The sequence below is a fragment of the Filicampus tigris genome, chromosome 10 (genome assembly GCF_054856515.1).
Source record: "Filicampus tigris isolate MCC_2025a chromosome 10, RoL_Ftig_1.0, whole genome shotgun sequence".
Lineage (NCBI taxonomy): Eukaryota > Metazoa > Chordata > Actinopteri > Syngnathiformes > Syngnathidae > Filicampus > Filicampus tigris.
This window is the reverse complement of record NC_141226.1, coordinates 20,574,998-20,591,719: the sequence shown is the minus strand read 5'-3', so window position 1 is coordinate 20,591,719 and position 16,722 is coordinate 20,574,998. Positions and strand designations below refer to the sequence as shown.

At 41.7% G+C, this 16,722-nt stretch overlaps 1 protein-coding gene across 1 annotated transcript in view; it reads right to left on the bottom strand.

Annotated features, from left to right (window-relative positions):
• Positions 1-16,722, bottom strand: part of gpc1b (glypican 1b) — a 73,378-nt gene that overhangs the window by 14,286 nt on the left and 42,370 nt on the right. The window contains exons 3-4 of the mRNA XM_086043667.1: positions 6,093-6,320; positions 5,833-5,996 (exon numbers count right to left, since the gene is read on the bottom strand). Of these exons, the coding sequence (XP_085899793.1) occupies positions 5,833-5,996; positions 6,093-6,320 (392 nt within the window). The remainder of the gene's footprint in view (positions 1-5,832; positions 5,997-6,092; positions 6,321-16,722) is intronic.

Below are 16,722 nucleotides of genomic sequence, written 5' to 3'. Positions count from 1 at the left end.
CAATCATATTGCCTTGTTTCAACTAGTGGGCCTGCATAGAACATATTCTTGAAAAAAAAAATGTTTGTTTGACTTCCACTTTAAAGCACACAAGCCAGGAAATCATATGATACAGATGGATTGGATCCCTACTTTTTAATAATTGCACATTGCAGAATCTGCAAACTGCCTGTTTAGGGCTTATAAGTGACCAGTTGAAAGATCTGTTGCTGACAAAAAACATTCGAAATGGATAACAGTCCGGTTTCCGCTCAAAACACAGCAGGGCCACGATGACAGTGTTAAATGACATCATAAGTGCTAATGATTCTAAAGACGTCTGTGCTGCATCGTTCTTAGATCTCTTCTCTCAAAGACACTGTTGACCACTCTTGTCTTGTCCCAGAGATTGGAAGATATTGGAAGGTCTTCAAAAGCGGTCGAACGGCTTGGTCACAATTTGAGCGCTGGAACACAAAGGCCTCTATTTTCGTAGAATTCTGGTTTTTCGTGCAAGCGCAAGGCTTGCTGCGCTTGTTTGCCAATCTGGCAGAAGGGCCATAGACAAGCAGAGGCGGTGTCTTTGGAGCTGTGCCTGGCGGAGTGGCAATTTGGTGGCCTTACGCCTGCTCAGACCACGTCTAAGTCTTGGCGCGGGCTTGCCCGCTGGTGAATTTGGCGAATTTGATTTTGTCAGAACAAAGCGGAGCTCTACGGAGAGAAATTATTTTAGACACCGGCGGTTATTACCAGCTCGTTCTGTATTTAATAAGAGTACCCGCTCATGTCTGTTGCCACATCATGGCCAGAGGTGTGACAATGCTTCACTTAAGACACGGATCGCTGGGATTATGCATATCCCGCTTTTGCACCGAGAATGGTGCCATGTCGCTCGCGCGAGAGTGTGAGTGCGCAACATTTAAAAGGAATGAGAGGAGCCGCTTTGATGTGGGGGTAAGTGAAGTCAGCTGTTTGTGGTGCAGCCCGCCCACTGTCAGAACCGCTGGCCTGCGTTCGTCTACGAAATTACCAACACTCATTAACCAGCCTCTTGCACTATGTAGAGTTCATAGAGTTCAGGTCTTTTGTTGAAACTCCTTTGTCTATTCGAAATGCTCTCCCCCAGGGGTCCTTACTGGGTCCCATTTTATTTACGATTTTACTTATATAAGTGTCTTCTATCAAATTGTCATTTTTTGCGGATGATACCGTTTCGTATTTTGCAGCTTCATCATTAGCGAGTTCCATAAAACATCACATTGTGCCTTTTCAGAAAAATCTTTATCAGTTGCATCTTGTATTCTTGAGAATGATGTTTTTTTTTTTTTAACGGGTGCTTGCCATAGATGAATGCAAAATCCATTTCAATTCCATATTCAATGGAGGAAAATAAAATTGTTTTGAGTAGCAAGTGTGGCCACGGGGAAAAAAAAAAAAAGTCGTCAGGCAGCACTGTATTTCAAAATGTCAAATTGGGTGATCGCCAGTAGGGGTCACCAAGGCCAAGAAAGAGTCCCGCTCTCCTTATTACATGCCGGTGCACCATCAGCATTATTTTGTAATTCTGGCTTTATGGTAAAATGACTATAACATTACGATTGCTTTAATTGCCACATGTTGTGCTTCTTTAAACCAGTGCTTAGGGATCTCGTAATATCCAGGGAGCATTTTGGCCGTGCCCTTGCTTTGCACCTGCTCAGCGTCACTGTCCGCAATATAACATACATACACATAAGATGGAACAGTATACCAGTCCTAGTGCACCACCCGAAACTCTCGTTCTCTTGAGTGTAATTAGCAAAGAGCCCAGCGTGGCCTCTCCCCGTGATCGAAGGAGCCGATCCACACTCCTCATGAGGCTCATGGCCTACTTCCTGCTCTCCTATACCCAAGGGGAGAAAAATGTCTGGCGATCAACAGGGTGATTAATATTTTACCGGGGAGATTAAACCGTTGTCATTTAAGTCACACTACCCGTCAGCGTCTGCTTTTTTGTTTCGATATCATTTGACTGTAGCTTGTCCCCTTTTTTTATCCCTGTCCCGATTGTAATACGCTCCCGTGCAAGGTGCATTAAACAGTTGAAATTGTCGAAAAAAAAAAAAAAAAAAGACAAGCTATAAATAAAGCAGCTGTCTCACCAAGACAGTGATAGTGAAGGAAGGAGGAAAAACTCATTTGTTCAAGGGGAGACACTTGGCAGGATGGATGTTTGACAGACAAGAGAGCAGCATTTTTACGATGTTTCTGTTGCTTTTCTCGCTGCCTCATTAATCTTGTGATTGTGTACAATACATTATACGCAGTCTACACACGCCGGGATTTTACATTGTGTCTTTTACTCAAGTCAAGCATATTTTGGGCCAAAATTGCCTCTAACAGACTTTGACTAGGAGGCTATTGCTGTTGCTGTTATTTTAACCCCCCCCGGTGCGAGTAAATGGGGCGTGACCTAATTTCAGGTGGTTCCAGCGTCCCGAAATTAGTGCTGAGATGACATTTGGTCATTTCCTAAAAGCCGGGCTAATTACTTACACAATTTCTCCAGCCGGCCTTGTTTAATGACAACATCATTCAGTGTCCCTCAGCTCCAATAAAACATCATCAGTTGTGAATAGTACTGCATGAAAAGAAATAGAGACATGCTGGAATAGTGCGTGCTAATAACACTAGTGAAATAAGAGATAGTGTGGAAGAGGATCAGGGCCAGCGGAGTTCCATTGTTGTGCGATCTTTTGATGGTGACAAACAAGCATTCAATATGAAAATAAAAAAAAGGAAAGTATTTGTAAACCACTGAGCTCGGGCTGTTCGATTTTGTCTGACAAGAAAATCCAGATTATTTTCTCTCAAACCCGATTTTACGATTACGATTTCTTTGTAAAATAAAAAATAATGAAAAATGAAGTATTTTGAATGTCTTTTATTTAAACTTCATTTTTCTTTCTTTGAACTCAAAATGCCAGTCGATTTAATTTAATACCCACAGAACAATCCATTCGGATTAACAATATTTTACTTAAAATAGATTTGTGATCTGTTCTTAATTAAACCAATAATGAAAGAAGAAAGTGCATATACCATCTGAAATGAAATCAACATGAGAGAAGGTAGACAGTCAAGTCTGTGACCCAAACAGTCTGTCAGCAAGTCATTTAGCCAACCAGCTAGTGACTAGCATTTACTTACTTAAACATAAATCGTTGATTAGTGCAAAACTGTCACTCAATAATACGATGCACTGTCAAGTTTAAGTACAGATGCATAGTCATGACCAGAGGTTTGTTGTAGAGGACAAAAAAGGGGACGCCTTTCAGAGGTTGAGTTACATGCTCACGGGTTGTATTATACATGCGGGGCACACACTTCATGACAGATCTATTTTTGCCCGATTAATTAATCAAACGCTCACTTGCCTGAGCAAATAACAGAATCGCCGGTAGCCATGGATGTTGTTGGTTCGGATTGCACGCTCGTGGGAGGAAACAGAAATGCAGAGGAAACTACGGTGGCTTAGATAGAAAAAAAATCGAACGTGCCGATTTGAACGTTTTTAAAATCGTTTTATCCAGAAAATTCGGTTACGGTTCAAAATCGCTGAATCGAGCAGCCCTACCTTGAGCGCTGCTAGTTTGCGGCACGGCACCTGTTGCTCCCAGCGAGACGTCTGTGCTTTTAATGCCAAAACGCATGCTTACCGATTAATCGTCTCCCGGCCATAACCGTGCGCAGTGGTAGAATCGATGAATCAGTTCAACCCCTAGTACACGCTTGTAATAGTCAAACAGTAGCACCACAAGCAGCGCGAATATTATTTTTCTCACTGTATTTTCATTCTCGGCCTATAATATATCATCAAGTAAAGAGCTGTATTATTCACCTCAGCTGCAGCATCTGTTTTCCGACATGACGTGTATATTCCTCATGGGGGCAGCACTCTTGACACCCCTCTCGCCCCCCCCCCCCCGTGTCTGACGGGAGATATTTTTCACCCATGCATCAATACCGGCCTCCCATTCAAGGAGCCAAAATGATTTCTCCGTCTCACTCTGATCTTAAGTATACTCCTTTCTTATACACGGCGGATACCATTTCTCTTGGGGGATATTAACCCTCCCCTCGGACCCGGGAGACATTTTTTTTAGCGGGGGAGTTGACATTAAGTGGTGTTGCGGGGGATGACTCCCTGAGCCGAGGGCCATACTTCATAGAGCCGCTCGTTTGCACCAACATTGATCTGGAAGAGTAACACCGAGCGCGTATGAGTGCACATCCTTCTTCCTAATGAGCCACCCTTAGTTCTTTGCAAAGCGTATGTTGGGCATGTTCACATATCAAGGTTGGGCGTATGTGTCTATTTATATATACAGTACATATATTTGTGAAGGTTATTTAAAGCAAGGGTTCCCAGCCTTTTTGACGACACGGCCCGGTGGGAGTAACGGGTGCGTAAGTGAGAGCGATGTATGCTCCAGACATTCGAGTGTAATATAATACCCCTGTCACAAAGTCTAACAAATTTCCACCTAAACTCTGCACAGAAACACAAAAAATGTGTGCTCGTGAATATATATTGAATAAAATGCATTTATCATACAACACACAGGGGCATATTCTGTTACCTTTTTCTGTGTGTCACTTTCTGAATTCCGCTCAGCTCTTTCTGTGTGGACTTGGTTTGCTCTAACTCTGGCTTTTACCCAATTTCCGTTCACATGCGTGGATATTTTAAATCATGGCTGGGCAACATAAATGATGGAGGGGGCTACAGATTGTCATCTGTGCTACGCTGGGGCCACATAGATCCACGTACTTCCTAACCAGCTGTATGAGAAAAATGCTATTTCAAATATGGACAAAATACGTGGCGGCCCGTGAATAGCCAAAATTTGCCCATTGAAATGCATTGTTAAAATTAGGGGTGAATAAATAAATCAATGAATACATTAAACCGCAAAAATATTTTTTTTAAAGCTGATAAACCTCCTATATGTGTTTTTGATGAAAAATGGCGGTTGGCTCACCCCCCCATTTTGTTTTTGTTTTTTTAAATAAAAAAAAATCTATATTGAAAAAAAAAAATCCACAAATAAGTGAATTTGCGGGGGTCCTCTATAGAAGAGAATACATGTTTAGAATCTCTCTCAACATTTTAATTGTTTTTTGTAATTAATCAACAGGCCACTCATAGTGTGGGCATGAGCCACCTGTTGTCAATTCCTGCTCTAAATCGTCCGGAAGTGTAAATATGAATGGTTGGTTATCTATACTGAGAAAAAATATAAATGCAAACACTCAAAGATCTAAGGCTTTTATGATGCACACCTATTTTTCTCAAATATTGTTCCCAAATTTGTAGCCATCCAGCTCACAGGTGCGACAAGATGCAAGTTAGAGAGCATCATCTTTGCACAGGTGTGCCTTTGGCTGCCCGCAATAGAAGGCCACTCAAAAACGTAAAAGGACTGCCAAATTCCCTGAAACGCCTTCGCAGACGGCTTAGGTGAGAAATAATCATTTTCTATGAATTATTCATGGCCAACAGCTCTGGTGGATATTCCCGCAGACAGCATGCACATTTCACAGTACATTTTTATGTTTGGATGCTATTTAGGCTTTCTAAAGGTTAATCTTTTTTTTTTTTTTTTTTGCTTCCACAGCCGTAACGTTGACTTTTTAGTGAGGTTATTTAAAGATTTTTTATTATATTCAACTGAGGTACGCTCCACCTATTTAATAGGAGACATAGAATTCATCGAGTGAGTGTAACATTTATTTACGCGTAGATTGACTGGCTTTTCGAAGCCAAGGAAAAAAAAATATGAGGTATGAGTGCAAGAATGGAGGCATTACCTGGGATACTCTCCGGACCACATCTCCACTGATGACCAGTCCCTGAACAAAGGATCGGGCGGCCACAAACGTGCGTGTGACCTTGGTCTTGAGGTCACGTGGCACCTCTCCGAAAGGGTGAAGCGTCTCCAGCTGTTTAGAGACACACTCCAGGTACTCGTCCCCTGGAGTCAACAAAAAAAATTCACATCAATATGAATAAAATAATTATTTCTTTGATTTGAGTGAGGTTACAGCACGAGTCCATTCATCGTGGTTACCGATGGAGTACTGCTTGTTTGCATGGAAGAACAGCCTCTCCAGAAGCTTGGCCCAGAATTCATTGAGAGCTTCTTCCAGGTTGAGGCTGGAGCCTCGGTAGTATTGCCTCAAATCGGTGTAGAGCTCGCTGAACACACGGGAGTTCTGTGTGTAGAAAGACTTCCAGGTGGACGTGAAGGTCTCCTGTAGCGTGGTGGCGGAGCTGTTCAGTAAGTCCACAAAATAACCTGAGAACACGCATAAAAAAAAAAAAAAAAGCTTGAAGTTACAACCAAAAGTATTCCGAGGACAAAAGTCTATAATGGACATACGACACATGCATATGATTCAACTTTTTCTTTTTTTTTCCCAAACAAAGTTTGCTTGTTTTCCATATATGGGAAAAGTTGAACATATGTGCAGTGCCTGGGGAAATTCACCGCACTTAGTTACATAACATGTTAAAATGCTAAGCTCACCCTGACCCATCTGCATGGAATTATCTAAGCGGTGGCTTTGCTTGGTACACCATCTCTGTCCTGGACTCCCATTTCTTCACAAACATCCCTCCTGCAGTTTTTTTGTTGTTGTTGTTGTTTCTGACTCAATTTTAACCAACCAAATTTCGAGTTGAGTCGAATTGCTGCCGGTGGTTTCCGCAGTCACTGCCTTTGTAGAATTTTCCTTGTCAGTGGGCTTTCAATTTTAAGATATCTTTTTGGAAGTCAAGGTAACACCCGACCAACTGCTGCTGCTCAAAACATTTAACAGGATCGTTTTCTATTGAGCAATCTCTAGACCGATTAGATGAGGTCTAAAACCAGGTCAGAAGGTTTTGTATTGATATTTTTCAATAGTCATTTTTAAAAAATTCTAATTCCTATAAGAAAAAAAACATACCAAATTTATAGTAATATTGGCGATTTTAGCATACTAACAATGAATCAACATCAGTCAATATGTCACCGATATATTCCTTTTTTTTTTTGCCACGTCAAGGTGTCATGATCTGTGTTTTTTTTCTGTTGACTTATCTTGAACCTTTCAGGGATCATAATCAATTCTTGTATCAAGGAAATTTGGGCAATCTCTATTGATTATCTATTACCTTTATACTCCCACAAAAATTGGATGTCTTGCTTTAGGGAGCACATCCGGCTATGCCAAATAAATCATGCATGTGAAAAGTCACATCATCAAAGAAATCAAATGATTGATTTTTAAATATATTCAATACAAGATCCAAGGCTGCTGAAATTAAAGATCAAATTGTTTCTTATTTCCTCTCCACGGGCTTTTTTCAGAGGCTAAACAGTGACAGCTTTATGAGACCCAGTTCTCAAGTTGTTTTGCAACGACGCATGGCAGCTTACTTCAAAAGAGTGCACAGCTATTTCTTGTCTTTAAAACGCCCATTTAAGAGCGTAGGGAGGGGGCGCCGTCATTACAACACCCAGAGAACAGAGAAAATGGCAGTGTAATAAATGGTGTGTCTTTTCTGATTGTGTGACAAAATTGTGACAAATTGGCGGATTTTTGCTTTGGCTTGCGAGCAAACATTTGCGATACGACGAGCGTTGTCCGGCGGCGGCAATTGGGCAAAACAATTCTCCAAAAAAAAAGAGACTTCAAGTTTGCTTACGCTCCCAGTTGACGTTCACTGACAAACTAAACAAAGAAGAGAATTACATCTCTCTTAGGAAACGCCATAGACGGGCTAAGGAATAGCATCTACTTTATGTAGCGGTGTTATAATAAAAGATATTTTAACATAGTCGGTTGTCGACAGACAATATAACAATAAAAATGGAATGTATTCTTTATCCTCTGCGGAAAATGACTAATACTATAACATTTTGCGACTCACTTGCAGTAGTTGTGAAGGTCTTCATTTGTGATGGTATAACAGTGCTCCCGTTTTAACTGTTTAAGTCTTTACATTTGATTTAATTATGTTATATGCTTTTATAAAGTAACATATTATAGAATGCTATTTTTCTTTTAAAAAACAAACATTAAATTGTATTTGTTGTTATTTGTGGGGGAGGCTGGAAAAGATAATGGAATCTCCTTTTAAAGAACAATTAAAATGCTCTTCCACTAACCTGCCGATTGATTATTATTTAATACAGCATACTTTTGTGACATGACTCAATAACGGTTGGGGAGCACTGGGCTCGATGATATCATGGATTGCCCTTTGACCCTGCCGGTCCCTCTATCAGCCTCAGGAAACCAGCATACGAGCGAATGAACATTCCTACAGGCGGTAAGTACAGTAGAGAAGCACATGTGTTTGCTCAAACACGAGAGAGCGACTTCAAAAGCGACATCTTAGCTTTTAATCCCCACTTGAACGGATTCCTGCTGGGTACTCTCACCCAATCTGGTTATAGTCATTTTTATACAGTACATATGAAATATGCCACACTTTCGCATTCCCTCAAACAGTGGTCTTCACTCTGATAGACGCCAAGCCCCAATTGGAATAGCAAGTTGGAAATAGTCGCTGGGTGTATTTACGATTTGCATAAACAAACATACTCGGTATATATGCGCACCTGACGTCTATGGTACAGTTTTGACAAAAGTACGGCCGTATGCATTGCAGACCAAAGGGGGCGAAACATTAGAACAGTGACCCAAAAAGAATTAGGGATTGGGGGGGGGGGACAAACTAAGAATAGGCTGATGTCAGCTCACAAAAACAAAGCGCGTGAGTTAGAGTTGGATGAAAAGCTTTTAGAGTGGATTTATTCCATGCAGGACAAACACAACCAGGTCATTTGCACAAAAATGTAATTAAGAAAGACAAAGGACGGAGATACCCATCTGTGAGTTATGGGGGCAGTGAGCATATATCATTGAACATTTTTGTTATTATCTGTTATATGACTTTACATCCATCCATCCTCTTAATCTTGCTCGGGTCGCGGGTGAGCTAACTAGCGTGGCTGACGTCAGTTCATTTCCACTCTTACCTTACATAAGAAAGCGGAGAGGAGCAAATAAGTAGCTTCTCCTTTTCGAATTCAATTGTTTTCTTTTGACGCACGTTGCCTAATTAACCTTCGCGGCACATTCAGTGGAGAAAAGTTGTGGTTATTTACTCAGAAGAAGGCTGCGATAGGCTGACCCGTAAGCTAAATGAGGTCAACTGCGGCTAACCCATCACACTATATTTACATGTTAGGGATTCGATTCAAATACTGTGCTAACTTTAGCATTAGCATATAAAGTAGCCTGTACAGGGAATTGCGACATTTTGTTCACAATGTCCAGGCAGCAATTTCATTTGACAGGGATAGGAGCTTTATGTTAAATATTGTTCTTGCTAGCAACAGAAGGGAGCTCTTAACGGTAGCAAGCTGTCCACTTTTCTGTCGCCCTTGAGAACGAGTGAATAATGATCGTCATTAGAATGACACAAAGGGCCTGTCAAAAGTGTGCCTGTATGTACTTTTTGTGTGCACCGAATGACCTTTCCCATCCTTCAGTTCTTGCCCGGGACTATACAGATAGCGACACCTTTTTTTTTTTTTTTTTTTTTGCTGTCCCCCCGCCCCAAAGCCACTTTCATCATGTAAGCATCAGCATCCACGCTGCAGGGAAAGAGCAATGGGAGAGCCTGACTAAATGTGTATTTCCAAGCTCATTGCGTGCTCAGAGGACACGTAGAGGGCAAACTAAAGTTGGGGACTTTTTTACTTCTAACCATCCAATTTAGTAGTACAACTATAATTTTTCACAACACTGAAAGACTACACTGCTCTAGGGAGAGGGCGAGCTACATCCACATCAGGCTATATTGAAATGCCCACCAAGTCTATTCCCAAGCTGTTTCATTGGACTCCTTCGGGTAAAATTGAGTACAAAGACAGGCAGGTTTGCCATAAAAATGCTCTTCCACCCCCCCCTGTCCCCCCACCCCCCCTGTCCCCAGCACAGTCATCAAGCTGATCTCGTGTAAAGCTACTGACATGAGATCCGCTGTAATAAAGCGGTAGCATCGACCTTCCTTCAACTGTCAGTCAATCGCGGCTTGAGCTGAGCGTGTGTTTATCCCACAGCAGGATTCAACAATGGAGGGAGCTCATTACATGTTGATCCAGAATCACTTTTCTCATACATGGCTTTGCTCTACCGCTGAATGGCTTGAAGTCAAAGGACTGAAATGCACCGGCAAAGACTAAGAGATGCATCAAACCGCAATATGATTACATGAACTTGCCCGTTGTGTTGCAGTTCAAATTGGCTTGTTTAACTTATTCACTGCCATGGACGTTTGGATCCCAGTTGACGAATATAATCGTTTACTGCCACAGACATACATGCACGTCAAGTACGTTCAACGGGTAGGCGTGGACGAGGGCCTCGTCCAGCCTGTCTGTGAAATTCAAGTTTGTAAACCTCGGTAATGACTAACAGATCCGTGTAGATGGCACAGTGGACTCATTTGGGATTTGAGATCAGCACAGGTTTTGAGACGAAGATAAAGATTAGGGGGGTAATCTCAGGTTGTTACGATGATTACAAGGGAGAAAAATGCCAACGCGGTCAAAGTCAGACAAGTTTTGGGCACCTCTACCTCAAACATGTATAGTATGAACTGAGTTTGTGTTGCGGTAGGAAGTAGAAAGTATGAGTCATGATCATGAGAAAAAGCGTCGCAGTTCATGGAGTGAATGATGAACGCCATGTAAAAAGCCACTGAGGGCTGAGACTCAAGTGGAGCGCAAGCGCAGTCTTAATTGTGCACATGGGTGGAGTTTCTTTCTTTTGGCATTTTGCTAGACTCGCAAAGATGGAAGGGGACGTTTGCGCCGTTGTGGGATGAAACGCAGGCGACTCTGTTCCCCTTATTCCAGCACACAGTCCTTGACATCGCAGGGTCAAAAGTGGACTCACTGGGGTCCGTGCATGAGATTGGCAGGCACAAAGAGTGTTCATAACAGTAAACTGCAAGCTCTCCCCTTGCGGATGATGTAGTCGGTATCAGTAAAAAGATAAAGTCAATATTTTAGGGATTTTTGTTCGGTTTTTATTCTTCAAACTGACCCGAGAACATGATTGCCGTTCCTGAGAAACAAATACAACAGAAGGGTTGGTAAAAATATTGCGCTGTAAAACACAAGCTATTAAGCTACTATTATCTCTGATCTAAGCGTAGATTGTGCAGGTGCACCTAATAAAGACAGAATATGTTCTGTTCTCATCTTTGCATCATCAATAACACATTTGGAACGGTGCTTAAAGGAAAAAAAAACAACACCCCTGTTAAAGTTTGTTTCCCACAAGCCGGCTGTTAACATCATCTCTGCATGTGCAGGAAATGATTCAAAGCTTTAGGGAACGAGTGGGATGACCGAGGCTGACTTGTAAAATTGAATTTTGTGGCAACTAATGGGAATATTTTGCAATAATAAAAGTAGCCTGACAAATACAGCACATTCAAATAAAAAGCTAAATCAGATAGTCAGTAAGTATGCTCAGACTGGAGGACTGACAGTGTAATTCTCCTTCAAAGTAAAAGGCCATGAATTTAAAATAAGAGACTTATTGACTTTGACAGCGCGCTAGAAATGTGAGGAAAAAGTAAGAAGAGAAAATGAATCCAATGGAAGTGGGAGACAAATGAAGGCCCGAGCTACCAGCAATTTCACATCACTTTAACATCTGACGACCTTAATTGTGTTTTTTCCCTACAGCTCGTCTATTTGATAAATGGGGAGTGCCTTTGCTTTATTCGATGATAATGAAAGGAAACGTCGAGGCATATGGCAAAAACTCAAGGTTGGACAATCCTTAGAAATGTACTCATGATTTCATGCAATTTCATGCTGGATCTGAACAAAACCCATCAGGGATAAGTCTCGATTAATCCTTCAGCAATCTCTTGAAATATTTGCTCAATATTGCGTCAGTTCCACGTTGAAATTTTTCCCAAAAGTCACTTTTCATCACATTTAAAAAAACAAACAAAAAAACAACAGTACTACATTAATAAATGATCTGTGAAAAAGAAATCACGCCTCTCTGGCCGCATCCAGTACCTTCAATTAGATTTTTAAGAAAACCATCGGGCCCGAGAAAAAAAACCAACCAATCATAGACGGAAGGCGGGACTAAGTGGCCAATCATTTGCCGTGCACTCGGTCACATTCATAGCAGGCAAACCACAACAGCTTCACGCTGACCTGTTACTTGGGGCTTCAGGAGCATTGCATCGGAATATCAATCTCCAGAAAATTAAAAATAAATCATTTGGACTGACAATTTTTGTGTTACATATGGGATGCATTCCCCCCCCCCCCCCCCACTCCCCCAAAAAAAATGTTTGTGTCCGAATTATACAGCACAGGTTTTATTCTTGCAGCGGCCTTTCCCACAAGTATCTAACGTTCTCTGGAGCTTCTTTCTAGTTATCGCTCTCCATCTGTGCAAAGGCAGTAAAAGTAAAATAAACACAGCGGACATAAGCAAACATGGCCGTCCTGGGCACACTGAATGCACAGATGACGATTTAGGCGCCATTACACACAGTGTCACCCTCCATCAATAACAACACTCACTCCAAATGTACTGACGCCATTTGCTTGGCTTTAGACTCTATTAATATGTCCGTCATATTAAAGCAGTTGACACATCACAAACTGCGTCTGCGCATCATTTATCAACAGGCTTTTCCGATACAAGTCTTTATGTTCTTTTCTCGTGTTGGTATATGCGCCATTGAACACAACCTCTTTCTTCATTTATATTCATTTACTCCTACTTTTCAGCAGCGCTCTCCACCGCCCGTTGGCGTTTTCTTCTCTTCCCACTGTTTGCGTCTATCTCCATCATGTCACCCACTGCACTCATCACGCTCTGGCTTGCTATCCATCATTACGAGAGTGATGCGTTTAAGGCTAATGAGGCCGGGGTACTCCGGCTACGGAAACTGTGATTTGCATGAAGAATAAAATGAGCCAATCAAGTGCGAACAATGGGAACATCCAGAAGTGACCTTGGAAGTGTGAAGAACGCAGGCAAAGGTATCGCCCGATTGTGATTATGCACGATGAAGCATCCAATCAAAACTGAGCACTGTTAGGCATACCTCTTCGTCGGGCAAGGAATCATACAGTGGTGCCTTGGGATGGGAGTGACCCGATTTGCAAGTTTCCCAAGACTCGAGCCGTCTTTCAACCGATTTTTTATTTATTTTTTTGCTTTGGCTTAAAAACTGAGATGTATGATGAGCACAAGTCAACTAATTCACTTCACAACAGGAAGCTGTTTGTTGCATGGTGAGCAAATTTCCCCCACCCCCAAAAAGAGGCTTCAAGGTATTTAACGCGAATCACAGTTTTTTTGTCAAACTAAACATAAAACAAAGAGAATTGCGTGTTGCACAATGTCAATTGCCTCACTAAGGTTTTAGATTCCTATGATTGCTCTACTAGTCAATAGGAAGAAACCTACTAATTATATTAGTCAATCTAACTAAACAAAAAATATTAATGAAAGAAATAATAAACGATTCTCGGAATGCGCTGCAACTATTTTCTAGTTTTGGACTCCCAACTATTTCAACGAGAGCCCAATAAAGGTTGAAAAGGCAGCAAGTTTTCTACAGGCGTAGATAAATATTATTTGTCTAGTCTGTGCATTTGCTTCCTTGTGTAAAAACATAATAAAGGCGCCAGACAGGAAAAACAAACTGAAAAAACATAACATCATTCACAAATGGCACTGCAAAAAACACTAAGATACATTTTGAGAAAAGTCATTAGTAGCTCAACAACACTGGAATAAATCTTACTTTCATGAAGGTCATTAAGCAATTTTATAGTTGTTGAAGCATTTAAGAGAGGCACTGATTCTCTGAACTTTACTGTAATTATTATTCTATTCTTTGTGGTATTGCGGGAAATGCATTTATTTACTCGCTCCACCAACTCCATTGAAAGTGATGGAGTGGGTGAGATTTATGACACACAGCACAGTCGTGACGCAATAGCTTGTGATGCTCTCCAGCTGTCGGACAGGCATTTGCCCGCCCACTTTCTCTCCTCTTTAGGGGTAGTGGAGAAACTTGACATAAACGACTGCGACGGCAGACCTGCCTTTACCTGAGGTGAGTAGAGAAGACAGGAAGCAAAAGACCTTTGACGGCTCATCAACTGCCAGCGCAGTTTGCAGCCTGCGAAGGTTTGATCATTCAAGAGTCGTTTCAAACATAAAGTCATGCCACCATTGTCTGGGGATCAGCGTTTCATCAAAAGCCTTCTTTTTTTTTTTTTTTTTTTTGCAACAGCAACAGGAAAAGTTTTATGAGAAATACACGGGGGTTCATAGGAAAAGTGGAAATTTAGAATTTTAAAAGTCACTGGAAAATGTATGTCTAGAAAGGAAATTTAAATGTTGGCGGACAAATCAACGTCTAAATCCATCAACCAATACATCAATTGACATCAAAAAGGAACTATTATTAAAGTAGACGTCAACCCCCCCCAAAAAAAATCTTTACGCTTTAGCTGACCAGCAACTCCCCGGTGTTATTGTTTTGAAATGATGTTATGTATTTATTGTCTCTTGTTTTACGATCGATTTTGATTTGAATACAGCACTTTGTTTGAGCTGCTGTTGTTTTGAAAAATGCCTTATAAATGAAATGAATTTGAAGGTCAAATTGAATTATTGTCTCACCGATCTCGATGAGACCACCTGGTTAAATAAAAAAGACATTTTCAAAAATAAAATTAAAAAGGCTCACAAAACTGCACAGTCAACGACCACAGTAGGTCCACCTGCCCAAACTTATGAGATCAAACCGAGGAACTGTAATTCAAATCTCCTTGAACAGAGATGCTAATAATCGGTGCAAAGCAACAGCAAACAATAACCGCAATAATAAACAAAGTGCTAAATAAATAAGTCTGAGCATTATTGGATTTGTCAAGGCAGAATTGCTGATCCGTTTCTTGTTTTGGATCTCGTCAGATCGCAGAGGTGTCCCTAATGTTGTGCCCAGCGAAAGTACACAACCCCCCCGCGTTGCAGGTGCCGTTAATGGCTCCAGCGGGTTTTGTCACCACCTGCCCGGTTTCTCGGCTCCGTCTGTCTTGCACACCTGGCTGCCATCCACCATCTTTCTATCCCATCACTCTGTGTGTCCTCTTTGACCTTGTCCTTTCAATTTGGAAGCCAAGACTTTTTTTCCCCCCTTTTTTTATCTACACTTTCTTGTACCATCAATTTCCATTCCCATCTGTTTAGCGCTTCCTCATCTGTCTCATTCCCTTTGTCTCCCATTTAACCCATTTTATTCGTTCCCCCATTAATGCATTGTTCCAACTGTTTTACAGCTTCAACCATGAAGCCGAACATAAACTTGAACAAAAAGACCACCTCCGCTCACCAGTCCCAAGCAGTCAAATTACAACCTGACAAACAAATAAAGCCACATCAGCCTGCTCGCATACAGAGCGCATATACTTGCAAGACCCAGATCCTCCATGTGTGCATGCTGGTCCTCTAATCTGTGGTCTGGAGGCTTGCTTGGGACCGTTTCCAAAGTCAGTGGACCAAAAAAAGGTCTAGGCTGCCTGGGCTGGAGCGAGTAACACCCTACACTTAGTCACATGGCGCTAGCTAGTCCACACCCTGCTAAACATAGCCAGATGTGTCAGGACTGGTAGCGTGCTACATTGTCACTGTTACAGCCATTTAGTCACAAGGGAAAGTGGTTGGAAGAAAATGCCTTCCCCTACTAATAAAAAAGATCTATTGCATGAACAAGGAAGGAAATACGAATTATACGAATTCCTAATAGCAAACACCGCATCTGGTTATTATCTGAGTATGTAGTGTGTTCCAAAACTTCCTTTTTTTCCGATTTTGTTGCTGGTAGCATTCGGACAGACGTGAGGCCATCAACATTTGTCAGTTTTCAGTTTAAGTGTTGCAAAATATAATTCCCTTGCCTTCCCTGTTCTTGACAAACCAGGCTGCTACATACCACCACCATTGATGAAAACACTGAAGTCCTAGAGCTAGCATTCGCGCAAAGCTATGAAAAGTCTTTCCAGATGGTTGCCCCCGGAACTCAACATCAGCAAAAACTCAATTCAGCAGATGCATCAGAGAGTGCTAAAGTTTGACCTGTACCGACTTCATGTCGTTCGAAGACTTCAAGTGTGAGATTGTGGTGCTCAACCAGGTTTTTTACTCATTTTGCCAGTCCATCCTTCGATATCTATCAGCAAACTGGGTACACGTCTGTCATTTGTCAGTCAGTCATTTTTTCAAACCGAACTACATTGGAATTATCAGTTGGTCAGTACGTCAGTCAGTCAGTTCGTCACCCCACCTGACCCCAACCCCCCAAAAAAACATGTCAGCAAAATAGGCATCCGTCAGTAACAGACTGAGGTCTGTCTGTACTTGACCTGGTTAGTGACGATTACACTGGCAGGTGAAAATCCACTTTTGCCAGTGCTTTGTCCATCATTATTTGAAAGTGTCCCCGTCATTTGTCAAATGTCAACAAAATGGGCGTCCGTCAGTGACTGACTGATGGACCGTCATTCTGACGGAATGCCCACCTCTGTGCTCAAGAACCTTAACTTGGTACAGGCTTAAAGTATGCTTATAAACCGAAAC